This window comes from Crinia signifera, chromosome 19 (genome assembly GCF_055691185.1).
Source record: "Crinia signifera chromosome 19, ASM5569118v1, whole genome shotgun sequence".
NCBI classification, from domain to species: domain Eukaryota; kingdom Metazoa; phylum Chordata; class Amphibia; order Anura; family Myobatrachidae; genus Crinia; species Crinia signifera.
Window position 1 is genome coordinate 10,810,245 of NC_139226.1, and position 13,575 is coordinate 10,823,819.

General features: G+C 46.2%; 1 protein-coding gene across 1 annotated transcript in view; it reads right to left on the minus strand.

Moving 5' to 3' along the window:
* Positions 1-13,575, minus strand: part of LOC146042453 (IgGFc-binding protein-like) — a 55,239-nt gene that overhangs the window by 16,914 nt on the left and 24,750 nt on the right. The window contains exons 15-23 of the mRNA XM_083162444.1: positions 13,075-13,280; positions 11,522-11,663; positions 10,361-10,959; positions 8,297-8,873; positions 7,428-8,017; positions 5,390-5,639; positions 4,106-4,311; positions 2,371-2,512; positions 997-1,325 (exon numbers count right to left, since the gene is read on the minus strand). Coding sequence (XP_083018570.1) covers positions 997-1,325; positions 2,371-2,512; positions 4,106-4,311; positions 5,390-5,639; positions 7,428-8,017; positions 8,297-8,873; positions 10,361-10,959; positions 11,522-11,663; positions 13,075-13,280 — 3,041 coding nt within the window. The remainder of the gene's footprint in view (positions 1-996; positions 1,326-2,370; positions 2,513-4,105; positions 4,312-5,389; positions 5,640-7,427; positions 8,018-8,296; positions 8,874-10,360; positions 10,960-11,521; positions 11,664-13,074; positions 13,281-13,575) is intronic.

Below are 13,575 nucleotides of genomic sequence, written 5' to 3' on the forward strand. Positions count from 1 at the left end.
GGATCTCTGCTGCAGCAGGAAGTATCTACTTGTAATAGACGCCTTCTGCTGCATACCGTATAGCCATTATTAACTCCTGCCACATTGAAATTACCCTCGGCACATCATAACGAGAGCAATTGTATATGTTTAGGTTGTATCTTCAAAGGGAACAAATACTTTTGTGTACTGCATATTGTACATCAAAGAAAAACAGAAAAAACTCCTTGCCCAGGAAAAATGGTGCTGCAGCCAATCTGCCCCCAAATATAACATTTTGAGCCCCTAACTGCCACATGCTCCACTACTAATTGTCATGTGTTTGAAAAATGGCAGTTGGAAGCGGATTGGCTGAAGCACTATTTCTAATTTATATCATGAGGTTTATCAGGCACAATGGCTGGCTGAACTCAGATTTTTTTAAAGGGGCAATCATTTACAAGGCAAAACCATGCCTTATAAGTAATTACCCCTTTAAAAAAAAAACTCAGAGTGTGGCCGGCATTCCAAAGGGCTACGGAGGCTTTTACATTTTGCCCAATGAGTTTTATCACTTGTTGATAAATAAGCCCCTTAGATTGATATCGTTCTCTGCCTTTGTGTATCTACTTCTCCAACTCTGACGCTACAGTAGTCTACTTTTCCTCCACTTCACTTCAGCCACTCCTCTTGAACAATATCTGCACTGGCTCCTATTCCCCCAGAATTCTCCTAACTCTCCCATACAAGGCAGTCTCCAACTCCACTGCTCCACATACATCTTCTACCTCATATCCCTACACACTACCACCTGCCCTCTCTAGTAGACCAATGATTGTTGCTTCTCCTCTACCCTGGTCACTGCATCCCTTGTACGTGTCCAAGATTCTGCCTATCCTGCATTATCCATAATGTCAACCCTAAGTCTGATTTGTCATATTTTCTAGTCATCAACAATGTTGGCATTTTAACCATCCGCTTCATGACTGCATACAAAGTCCATCTAGAATAATTCATTTCAGAACTGTAGTCACTCACCCGGACTTGCCCTGATTCAGTTTTAATGATAGAAATGTTGAAGTTGTACACAAAGACGTTGACGAGTCTGATAGAAGAGGATGTTGCGCTTCCCCTGTTATCATTCTTCTCCTCAACACTGAAGTACTCCAAGGTTGTATCAGTTCCAATGTATGTGGCCAGAACGTATGTGCAGGTCCCATGGAAGTCAAAGTTGTAGCCATCAAAGGTTGTGTAGTGAGCATCTCCCCAGGCCGTGCAGGAACTTGTATAGTCTGGGACACAAACTGTCTGGTCATCGGTATTGGCACAATGCTCCTTATCTCTGCATGTGACCGACTTACAAGGATCTAGGAACCAACAACAAGAATTAAATGATGCTTGAACAGGTCCTGTGCATGCACAAAGTACCAACAACAGAAATCTGAGTATAAAGAAGGATCTGAATGTCTCTCATGGGGCCTTATTCTGATCGGTGCGGCCCGATCAGAATATGCGGCCAGGACCGTGCAGGCGAATCCCCGCCTTCCATACGGATCGCCACCTCCGTCCGTACGCGGATATGTTGCGGTCCGCATGAAAGTGGACGGGGATACGCCTCCTCCATCTTGGGAGCAGCCCCTGCATTCGATGGTCGCCGACCATCGAATGCAGGGCCGCACGCTCCACCAGCTGCCGCCACCCAAGACCACACGGACACTTGTCCGTATGAAATCATGTATGGGGGCGGGCAGCTGACATGTCAGATGCCCGCCCCCTACACATGCGTCACGGCTTCATTACCATGCATACGCCCCGCGTTTGCATGGGAACGCCCATGAAACGCGGGGCGTATGCATAGGGTAATGAGGCTAAGTAGCCCTTCACGCCCCTCTCTGCCCCCTGTGCGGCGTCTGAAGAATACGTGCGGCGAAATCGCCTGCACATGCGCAGAGTGACCTCTGCACATGCGCAGACGATAACCATCAGCGGGACGACCGCATGCGGTAAAATCCGCACCGATAAGAATAAGGGCCATGGAGCGGAGCTTGAACGCATCCTGCCGATCACCTGCCTGTGACTGCATGCGGGCAGTAGTGCAGGATGCAAGAAATACCAGCAGTTGTAGTAGGTATTTGAGGGTCACTCTGGAGCTACTGTAAGAGGAACACATCTGGGTTCCACTCTGATGACCATTACTGGGTGCCAATGAGGCAGTACTGGGGCACTCATACAAGAAACGATCCATCCACTTTCACTCATATCTTCTGCACAAAGAATGGGGTCAACGCAAATGCCTGCTGCTACACCAGGAGAAGGACTGATATTAGCTTTTGCATATTATTGCACCTATGACTCCTGCTGCAGACCCCACAATGAGGCCCATAGAGACAGTTGCAAGTGCAAATGACTTACCCGGATTAATACATTGAACTTTTCCATTCAAGATCCCGCAAACTTCATCGGAATTACAGCTGTTGGGTTGGCAGTCCATCACGTGGCGGGGGGTACAAGTGCAGGTCTGGCTACAGTCCTCTGACATTACCGTTTCATTTATCTGCCAAAGAGACAATAGAAAATAGATGCTGATTTCTGCGCTATACGGGAAGTGTCTCAGAATTACCCAAAAAGTTACAGTATCAGGATAGAAAGAGGCCTCTCTTTTATCCATTTTGTACATGGCATATCTATTATTCTGCCCCCCCCCCCCCCCCCCCCCCCCCCCCCCCCCCCACACACACACACACACTGCTAGAAAATCTATGAGCACTATTGGTCGATAGGCCATAAGTCAACACATGAAATAGGTCAACATACCTTGGGTTGACATGTTGAAAAGGTTGACACAAGCAATAGATCATCATTAAAATGGTCGACGTGTATTTTTTCCCCAGTATTTGGGGCCTATATGGACATGGACAACGCAAAAGTGTCCTGCGCCCACTCTATGTCTTCTTGGATGGTAAAGTGTGAAAAAAAGAAACTTTTCTTCAAATAAAAAAAACACCTTTTAATAAATGTTTTTGAAAAACTCATGTCAATCTTTTCCATGTCAACCTATTGCTTGTGTAGACCTTTTGACCATGTTGAAATAAGATATGTCGACCTTTTTTTATGTGTTGAACTATGGCCTGTGGACCACTAGTGGTCAACCTATAGACTTATTAGCATCAAGCTGCCGACCGCATCCCATTGGGAAAGTGGGAGGACTTTCTGTAAACCACATTGATGTATGATCAGCTCTGACCAAGCAGTGGTTAAACTTATCATGTATGTAATATATATGCTGGATCGATCCACCAGGGATCACCAGCTCTGACTGCTTCGGGCTCCATTTTCGACCAGGAATCAGCATAAACTATTAGGCACTGTTAAGGCCACCCCCAGACTACTGTTAGACTAGTCAATAGGAGTCCAAGGCTGACCATAACAGTGTGTAATGGCTTATGCTGCCTGATTTAACTCAGCGGTGTTGAGCCCCGGGGGATCCAGCACATATACAGATGGAGCCGGCCTCTTTCTTGCAATGGGCTGGCAATTCTATCGCCAGCCCCCACCAGCGGCCGGCTCTCGCCAGGGGCGCATGTGCACAAAATGCTCTTGCGCGCCCTGTGGCTACGGAGCTTTCTCCGCCGCTCGCCGCCTCCCCCAGTGCCCCTCGCCGCCCCACCATCCCCCCTATCCCTGCCCGTTTCCATGAAGAGGAGATGGGCATGATGCCGCCGCGGCGCCATCCTAAAACTGAGATGCGCATGCGTGTGAGACGCACATGCGTCTTAGTCAGATGGAGCGCCTCTGTGCTTGCGATCGCCAGCGCAGGCATGCTGGTGATCCCCCGGCAAAGTTTAGAGGCGCTCCATATGTATTACATACATGATAACATTTCTGCATATATCTGCCTAACAATCCCCCCTCCATTTCTTGGTCAGTCCTGTAGCCACCGTTGACTAAGGGCCTTATTTAGCTTTGTGTGCGAATTAGCAAAATAGGCAAATTGCGTTTTTTTTGTTGTAAATCTATGCTTGTGAAAAACCACAGACTAATCTACGATGGACGGTGGCAATGGTGCCTGTGCTGCCCTTCCCTTTCTGTGATATAGTTTTCTTTTTCTTTCTGTGTGTTGACTTCATCGGCCACTCAGTCCATTTACCATGTAGAATGAGGCATTTAGGCTGCAGCGGTTACAAATGTCGGCGGTCACACAGAGATTGTTTTGGAAGAAGTAGCCTTCATCGCACTGGCAGCCCTCTGTGCAGGTCTTCGGGCAGACGGTGATGTCATAGAGGGAGGAGCAGCTGGTGGTGCAGACGTCTGCGCAGAACTCGTAGTGACTGTTATCCGCTGAGCAGGAGTACGCTAGATGGTTAGAAAGAAAATATGTTAGAAGAGAGCATGCTAATTACTTACTTTATACATGCAAAAATGTTTGAAGAATAGTAATTGCAGAAAAAGATTGATTTGAACAACTTCTCCACTTTCTGTCCTTAGAAGGTTTGATAAGGGATCATTGGGGTCTATTCACGTGTCACTATATATCGCATCAGTACAAAGCAATATACTGTATAGCTTAATCCATGTATGATTGCCTTGTGGCAATGCTATCCAGGGCTCTGGCATTGCTGTCTTCTCAAGCAGACTTCTGATAAGCGCAGAGAAAGCAAACAGGTCTCTTTTGTAATGTGCCAGTGGGTGAGGTCAGGGGAAGCTGCAGTAGTTTTTGTGATAGCATCGGGATGGAACAATTGCCAGGAAGAGAGCAGGGAAGCTTTGAGTTTCCTTGTCATTTTTGCATTGATGTTCAGATAACGCCATCCTGAGATGGCCATCTGAACTCCCTGAAGAAGCAGTGTTGAGTTCTCCATCTATGAATTGCTCTCACCATACTAAAGGATGGTAAAAAGTTGGGAACCTCCCCATCATGACCTGCACTGTACATAGCAGTAAGCAGAAAAAGCCATGTTTTCTGCAAACTAGGGCATTTCTCTGCTTCATGAATGTGGCATGTCCACCATTGAATGGTGGACATGCCACATGGTTACAATGAAACTACATGACTAAGAATGGGTATATGAGAATGTCAATTTATATTTCAGTCTAGCTCTGAGCTTCAAGGCGACCAAGAAAAAGTAGAACTCACGGCAAAAACTCGGTGACCTCCATGGCTCCATAACTGCACCTGCATCTTGGCAAACTTTGACATAGGCTTGAAGAATGGGACAAAGATCTCCAGTCCTGGAACACAGATTGCTCACACAGCTCTTCAGGTATGGATTAGGGTCAAACACTTTGTGACAGGGTGAGAATGGGCCACTTGGATCCACAAGGATTCCACAGTAGTTTTTACCAGATAATTCTCTTTGTTTCACTTTCGGGCAACAAGTTTGGTTCCCTGCATTACAGACTTCAATTGTACTGCAGACCTCATATGATTCACTCCAAGATTCAGCATATGAGACAACATCATCAGTGTATGGATTGAGGTCATCATTGGGATCATCATTGTAGTTTCCACATAGACCACACGTCTGGTTGTGGTAGTTCCCAGGCACGGTGACATGAATGGCGTTATCAGAGGTTATTATTAAGCCAAAGTCAGTTTTGAGGACAATTCCTCCACCCTGATAATCGGCCCGCAGTCTTCCGGCCTCAAATTCAAAAGGAAGGTTCCTCGTTATGTTATTCACCTGTGTGAAGAAAGATGCGAATTAGAAAAACGGATCATATTTTATACTGAATACAAATATTGGTTTTCCAGTACATGGAATTTTATATATTTCGTGGTAGTGTGGAATGGTTTGATGCTATAGAGTTACAATATTTTTTTTTTATCTAGTTCCTTTTTGTTGCAAATCTGCTTCACTATCCAAAGCTCATTTTTGAATTGACTCACTTCTATAAATAGATGTCTAACTCTATTATCAGATAATGGTCAGTAGGTTGGGAAGCAGTGGAGAGTGAGGGGAGGATTAGTAGTATATTTATATGTCTGGCTTTATAGAGGTCTAGATATTGGCCATCACATCCAATCAGGGGGAGGGGCAGGGACGGCTCTACCATTAGGCAGCTTTAGGCAGCTGCCTAGGGCGCCAGGATCGGGGGGGGGGGGTGCCACCAAGGCTGCCTATAAAAAATCATGGCTGTCTATGAGGAATGTGCAATTTCTAAGACCTCACCACCATACTTTTCCTTGAGACATACTTCCCTACTTTACTGCCCCCTCCTCCTTGTACTCTGTTGTGGGTGTCAAAGGGAGGCCTCCGGGGAAAACAGGGGACAAGTCCAACTTCCCACGAAGGACTGGGAGGACCAAACGATTTTTGGGAGCCACCTTGGAGGTGGGCGGGCTTTAAGATTTGCCTAGGGTGCTGAGAAGCCTTACACTGGCCCTGGGGAGGGGTCTACAAGATGCATGATCAGACCCGCTAGGACCACCCACTAGTGCTCTGTAAGCTGTGTGTGTGTGTGGGGGGGGGAGGGGTTGGTGTGAATAGTTGGGTGGGGTGCAAACAACTGGATGAAATTTATGAGATTTGATCTGGTCTAGGCCGGTAGTCAAAAGGTCAACCACTGTTGGATAACAGGCAATAGATTGATGCATGAAAACTGTTGACCTGGTTACCATCCACCTTGAGAGAAGGTTGACACAAAACAAAAGATTAAGATGAAAATGGTCAACACATGAATAGGTAGACGTTATTTTCTTCATGATTTTTTCTTTAAAACCTATTTGTTCTTACTTCATGATCAAAGTGGGCATAAAGTTAGATTAGCATAGTCTGCCCGAAGCAGTGCACATGGCAAACTTATATGGTGTACATGTCAGAAGATTTCCACATGGACACCCCCCCAAAAAGTGCAAAATGTGTGTCGACATTTCCGGTGTCGACGCTCTCCATGTTGACCTTTTCTTTGTGTCAATCATTTGTCGACATTGTCAACATTTTCCATGTGTCAACATATTCCCTGTCAACCAATAGCAGTCGACCTACTGTTGACCTAATGATTCACACCCAAATTATTTTAGCTGGCTTTGTAGCATTGGAGATGACATGGTAACTGATGTCTTGGGTTCAAACCAGAAATCCAGAATAAGGGAAAAATGTAAATAGCCTTATGACTTCTTCATTATGTTTTTATAAAATGGCACAAATAAGTGGCATGGTGGCACATTGTTTAGCATTGTATCCTCATCGTGCTAGGGTTGTGTTTTGATAATCTATCTCTATGGGGTTTAGATGCTCTCCTCATGTTGTTATGGTTTCTTTCCACTGTCAAAGACATAACTGGGACTGTTAATTAACCTTGTGGAACTCCTCCCTAGTCTTTTCTGCAATAAAATGATCTGGACCATTGTTGAAGGTCCAGCACATTTCAGGTATTCAGAACCTTTAAGCTCATATCAAAATATTTTGATTGAAGAGATACCGCAAAGTACGAGCTAATAAAAAAATGTATGAATAAAATTAACTTACTAGGATTTGATTGTCATCTCCTTGAGAAATGGTGACGGTATAGTTGTAGACCTCCAGCAACATATTCTTATTGGCGGATGCCGTGCTCTCTAGGGTGGTCATTTGGACAAGGAATGGGGTCAATGTGGATCCCTCGGATAGACAGGTCTTCACCAGACTGTACGAACAGTTTCCAATGAAGTCGTACCCCAAATTATCAAACGTACTGTAGCTTGTTTTCCCCATAGCGGAGCATGTGGCCGACCCCACAGGGTTACATTTTTGCACCCCATTCACCACGCTGCACTCTTCATATGGTCTACATGAGGCGGGCTCACAGGTTACGTCCCCACCACTGCTGCAGGTACATTTATTCGCACATGTGTCCTCCGGATAGAAGATCTCATCAGATTTGTAATACTTTGCCTTGTACATACAGCCACACTGGGACTTTGGGACGCACTCGTTGCCACTGAGAACATAGCCCCTGTCACACGCACAGCCTTCCCTGCAGTGAACATTGCATTGTGAGGACGTCGTCAAAGACGGACATGTGGAAGGGCAGCCGCTTACACATATGTTGTATCTGCTGTTGGGAGGACAGGAAATTGCTGCAAAAAAAAGAAACAAAATGGAATCTTCAATAAAAAAGATATTACTAAACTTTTTGAGTTTAGAGTGTAAAGGTTGCATAGGAACATTGGAACCAAACTATTGGTTAACCTTATTCCAAATAATGGATAATCAATTAAAGCTTTCTTTGCATATTCATCACCACTTATATCAGTGGGGTGGTGTGGCTATAATAGGTGAAGTGTGTTGGTCTTCCAAAATCCCACATGTGCATGACCTCAATGATTGCTTGCAAACACAGCATTAATGATACTCACGGCAGATTATGTCAGATCTCCACTCATAGAGGTCAGCACCGGCATCCTGACATGAAGCAGTGTAACCGGCCACCAGCCGACAGATGAGATCTTGTCTTTCTCCATAGGCACACATGTCATAGACACAGTCCTGGAAGTAAGGGGTAGGGTCAACTGTGGCCTGGCAATTTCTAAAAGGACCTTTGGGGTCCAGCAGCATGCCGCACCCTTTCAGGTTTTTCTTCTGTTTCTTCTCCATAGTAAGCAGATGACTGCAGTTGCTTTCCTTAGGAATCTGGCATTTATCCGCGTTTTCACCCTCTCGCCAGCTATGACCGAAGAGTGTAACATTAGGCTGCAGGTGGCCGTCCCTATTGATGAGGTCATCACTGGAATCATTGTTGTAGTTGCCACAGAGACCACAGAGGGATCCAGCGTAATTAGATGGGAGGGTGACGCCAACCCGCGCTTCCCAGTCAAATGTTACACGGATCCCAACATTGGTCTGAATTATACACTGGATTCCAGCCTGGGATATAGAGATACTGCCAGATTTCAGCTTCAGTGCTACTGGCAGGTTAGTTTTTACACCATCCACCTGTAACGACAACAAGAATCTAAGTAGCATAAAGAAAATTTCAACGTTCAGCTCTTACAATATTATCTCCCTCAGTTGCCCAGAGCCCCACAATTCTAAGAGCCTTTGATCAAGGGTGTGCTGGGCCGTGGGCACCTGGGAGGGTGCCTCTGAATCCTCTTGGGTGTCCGATAGAGAATGATTATGAATTACACACAATCAAAGTGGTCATGCAGCATTCTCCCCTCCCTCACAGCTTGCAGCCAGACAGTGATTGGTTGTCAGCATACTGATTGGTTGATGGTTGCTTGGAGCTACCGACCAATCAGCATGCTGACAGCCATTTACAGTGCAGAAGGATGTGAAGATTTGGTGCAGGATCATGACTGGGTAGGTAGTGGACACAGCTGTTTAGAAGGGCTTGATTGGGAGCAGATGCATTAATATGAGATGAGAATATGCATTAATGTCCACTTAGTATTGAGTTGGCAAATATTATTGGGAACCATAGCCAGGGCCGGCCACTGGAGGGTGGTATTGAGCTGCAGGCCAGCAGCAGGAAAGCTACCGCAGAGGAGACTGGAGAGGGAGAAGCTGCAGCATCAATCTGCCAAGCAGGTTAGTGATTTCCCCCCCTCCCACGCACCGGAGCCCCCTGTGTAAAACTTGTAGCCTCTGCCCGGTCGTCAGCAGCCAGGCAGTGGCACTCTTCAGAGGCAGGTGGCGGCCGCCCAGCCCCCCCCCCCGTCAGCTAGTCAACACTCAGCCGGCCTGCCCCCCACGGCTGGACAGCGCCCGCAGTCCCCCCTCCCCTGTAGCGGCACTAACACTACCAAGAGGTTCAAGCGGCCCATTGGTATCGCATGCTTTGCCATTATCCTTATATCCTGCAGGTGTGGTCATAAGGCCGCTTGATCTTCTGATCTGTCTCAATGAAACTGCCTTGAATGAAACAGATGCCACCGCCTTGCAGCTCCATGCCCTTACCTTAATCATGGGTGCGAACTATGTAAATCATGACATCATCAAAGACCAATTATGTTGCGGTCAGGCACCTATGACATTCAAAAATGAACCCAAGAGCCTGATGCATTGGTGGACATGAAAGCATCTGTTGGCAGTCGCTGTCCCCCAAATGAATGCAGCTACAATGCTCTACGCAGGTATGTCAATGCGCAAGGACACAGACAGACACTCTGTACCTAGATGCTGCTATCAGTTGCACAGCCATATAGCAGCTTTCGGATTACGACATCCTACTGTATGTGGACATAAACGTTATCACCAAAACACGCCAATAGGCTCACATCTATATAGCCACCTTTGAGTCACCACCCATGAAGGCTCACCATGCTTCCATGCTTTAAGTTGGAGTGGTATAAATTCAGTATTTATTTTACAATTTCAGATCATATCTAAGAAGCCTTAATGGGACATGTGAACCATTAGGTCTTTTATCTAAGGGACATAATATTGCGCTACCACACTTGATCCATATTTGAACTTACCAAAACGACACCTGGATATTCTCGAAGGACCTGGATTTCTCTTCCAAAGACCCTGAATGTAACAGCGGTGCTGTAGGAGACTAAAAGGCTTCCTTGGTTCTCATTGCGCACAATGACCTGGAAGTTGGTTAAGTAACTCTTCGGTTTACAGAGACCAGAGAGCAAGTACTGGCAAACTCCCTGAAAGTTATAGTGAAGGTTATCGAATGTGATGTAGTGAGGGTCTCCAGAAGTGGAACATGTGCTGGTTGTGGTTGTATAACAGTCCAGTATACCATCTTGTACAAAACATCGCTGTCCGCTTGCACACTTGCTCTTGCTACACTTAACCGTACGAGTGTCTGGATTGCAGACGCACTTGTTAGTGCAAACAGCGTCATCCCAGAAAGTGGCGCCCGGAGGATAAGAATGTCCTTTGTAGCTGCAGCCACAGTTTTCTTGCGGTTGGCATGTTCCTTCAATCAATACATAGCCTGGAATACACTCGCAGGTTTCTTTTGGGGGTTCCGTGCATTTGGATGGAGCTTCTGGATCATGGCACGTGGCTGGACAAGCGCTTCCCATTTGGTTATGAGTGCTGTTATCGGGGCATTTAATCGCTGATAAAATATAAGAGTAAATCAATCAGTCCTAAGAGACAATATTATGTATCACACGCATACACCCACCCATGAGGGCACTTGTCAGCCAGTGACTTTATCTTTGATTGGCCCTGAACAGATTAGTGGCAAAGTCCTCTACTGTCTCCAACACAAACATCCTTTGCTATTTCAGAGAGCAGAGTTCCCCATGCTGCAAATACTCATCTATATTCATTGTGGCATCTGTTAAGGGGACAGTAGTGAGTGCTACCTGGTGATATTTGGGAGGTATTGGTAATAAGTTGTATGCTTGATGTTGGTTTTGGGGTCTGTGGTCAGTGTCAGTGGGGGGAGGGGGGGTATTATGTAACATGATGGAGGTTTTGGGGTCTGTGCTCAGTCTCAGTGGGGGGAGGTGGTGTATAATGTGACATGATGGAGATTTGGGGTTTGTCACAGCAGCTTAAAGGTCTGGGCAGGACACTAGACTTATCCCAGCTATGGCTCCGACAACAGACCCAAGAGCCAGCGCAGCAGCGCCCACCTCCGAATGAGCCAGTTTTGAGTTCAGTCTACTTACGTGGCTTAACACATTGAACTTTTCCATCTTGGATGCCGCAGACCTGATCAGAATTACAGCTGTTGGGTTGGCAGTCCATCACTTGGTGCCGCGTACAAGTGCAGGTCTGGCTGCAGTCCTCTGACATTACCGTTTCATTTATCTGCCAAAGAGATAACAAAATGAATGGTGATATCTTTGATATAAAGAAGGGCTTTCACAAGAGGGAAGTGTCTCAGAACTATACAGGAAAGAAATAGGCCAGCGCTTAACAATCATCTGATACTATGTGTTGGCGTATCGTCAAAACGATCTGTCGACTCGAAGTGAACCTACTGTATCATATGTATGCATGAAAGATTGTCTATACTATAATACTGCTATATTTTGCAAAGTGTGTATCAGGAACCTTTGCTTCTTTTACATCAGAGGTTCTCAAACTCAGTCCTCAGGACCCAACATAGTTCACATATTCCAAGTCAACCGGCAGGGGTACAGGTGTCTTCATTACTCATTGACACAAAGATCCACAGATGGAGCTAATTATTTCACTAGCGATTCTGTGGGGAGACCTGCAAAACATGCACTGTGTGTGGTCCTGAGGACGAGTTTAGTGCGTTACATCAGAGTAATAATACTTGTTGCTATTGTGAAGTAGGAGGACCTGGGCAGCCGAGAGGAATGCCGGGCCCTGGTAAAATTTTGGAGGGCGTGGCCTAAGTGTGGGGGTTGTGGGCACCTCCCGCACTTAGACCACGCCCCCAAAATGTTTAGAGGAGGGTAAAAGAAAACTCTAAAAACTGTAATCTCAGCAGCAGCAGCACACACCTACAGCAGGCTCAGCATGACCTCTCACGCTGTCAGTGAGACACTCATGCTGAGCCTGCTGTCAGCACAGCACATGCTGTAAAAGGGTGTTCCGCTGTTGCTACCCGGGAGGGACGCAGAGGGAAGGGAGGGGTTGGACCAGGGCCCCCTCCAGCAAGCGTGGGCGCGGGTAAATAGTACCTGCCCCCCCCCCTCTCAGCTGCCCTGAGGAGGACTTACTGTAAACCACATTAATAGATGATTTTTACTTTTTTAATGACTAGAAGTATCAAGCTTCAAAAAGCGGAGAGTTCCTAATTGTTATTTTTCTAACCCGGCCTGTGACATGAGCTAGGAGCTGATTGGCTGGCTGTTTTTCACTCTTCATGTTATCACTTTTTTGATGCTTGATACATCTGGTCCTAAGGACTTTATACAGCTTCATGTGCGCATTAAAGGGATCCCGGCATTTGAGTGGCGGTGAGGGAACGTTGCGGAAGGCGCGGTCTGGACAATGAAAGCATGTACGCACCATTTGGATGAGCATGGCAGCTGCGTAAATTGACGCATAGCCGCTGTGATTTAAAAGATGGTGGCTCCACGAATGGCTTTGCAGGTAGCCAGAGGGCTATCCTTATAGTGCGATGCTCTGCTAAAGCTGAATCAGGCCTCAAGCTGTGAGCCTTTATAATCTTCTCCAATACAGTTTTTATGTGATATATTTTTCATTCTGTGGGTTGACTACATCAGCCCAGCAGTCCATTTACCATGTAAAAAGATCCATTTAGGCTGCAGCGGTTACAAATGTTAGCGGTCACACAGAGATTGTTTTGGAAGAAGTAGCCTTCGTCGCACTGGCAGCCCTCTGTGCAGGTCTTCGGGCAGACGGTGATGTCATAGAGGGAGGAGCAGCTGGTGGTGCAGACATCTGCGCAGAACTCGTAGTGACTGTTATCCGCTGAGCAGGAGTAGGCTAGAGAGTCAGGAAGGAAATATGTTATAGAAGAACATGCTAACCGCTTACTTCATACATGCAATAATTGTTTTTGGAATAGTAATTGCAGCAAAAGACTGATTTGAGCAACTCCTCCACTTTCTGTCTTTAGACGTTTGATATGTCTCCTTGAAGGGATCATTGGGTCTATTTATGTAGAAAACAAAAAAACTGAATTGTTTCTTTTCACTATATATCGCATCAGTTCTAATCGATATATACTGTAGCTTAGTTAAAGAATAATGGGGCAGATGTATTAAGCCTGGCGAAGAGA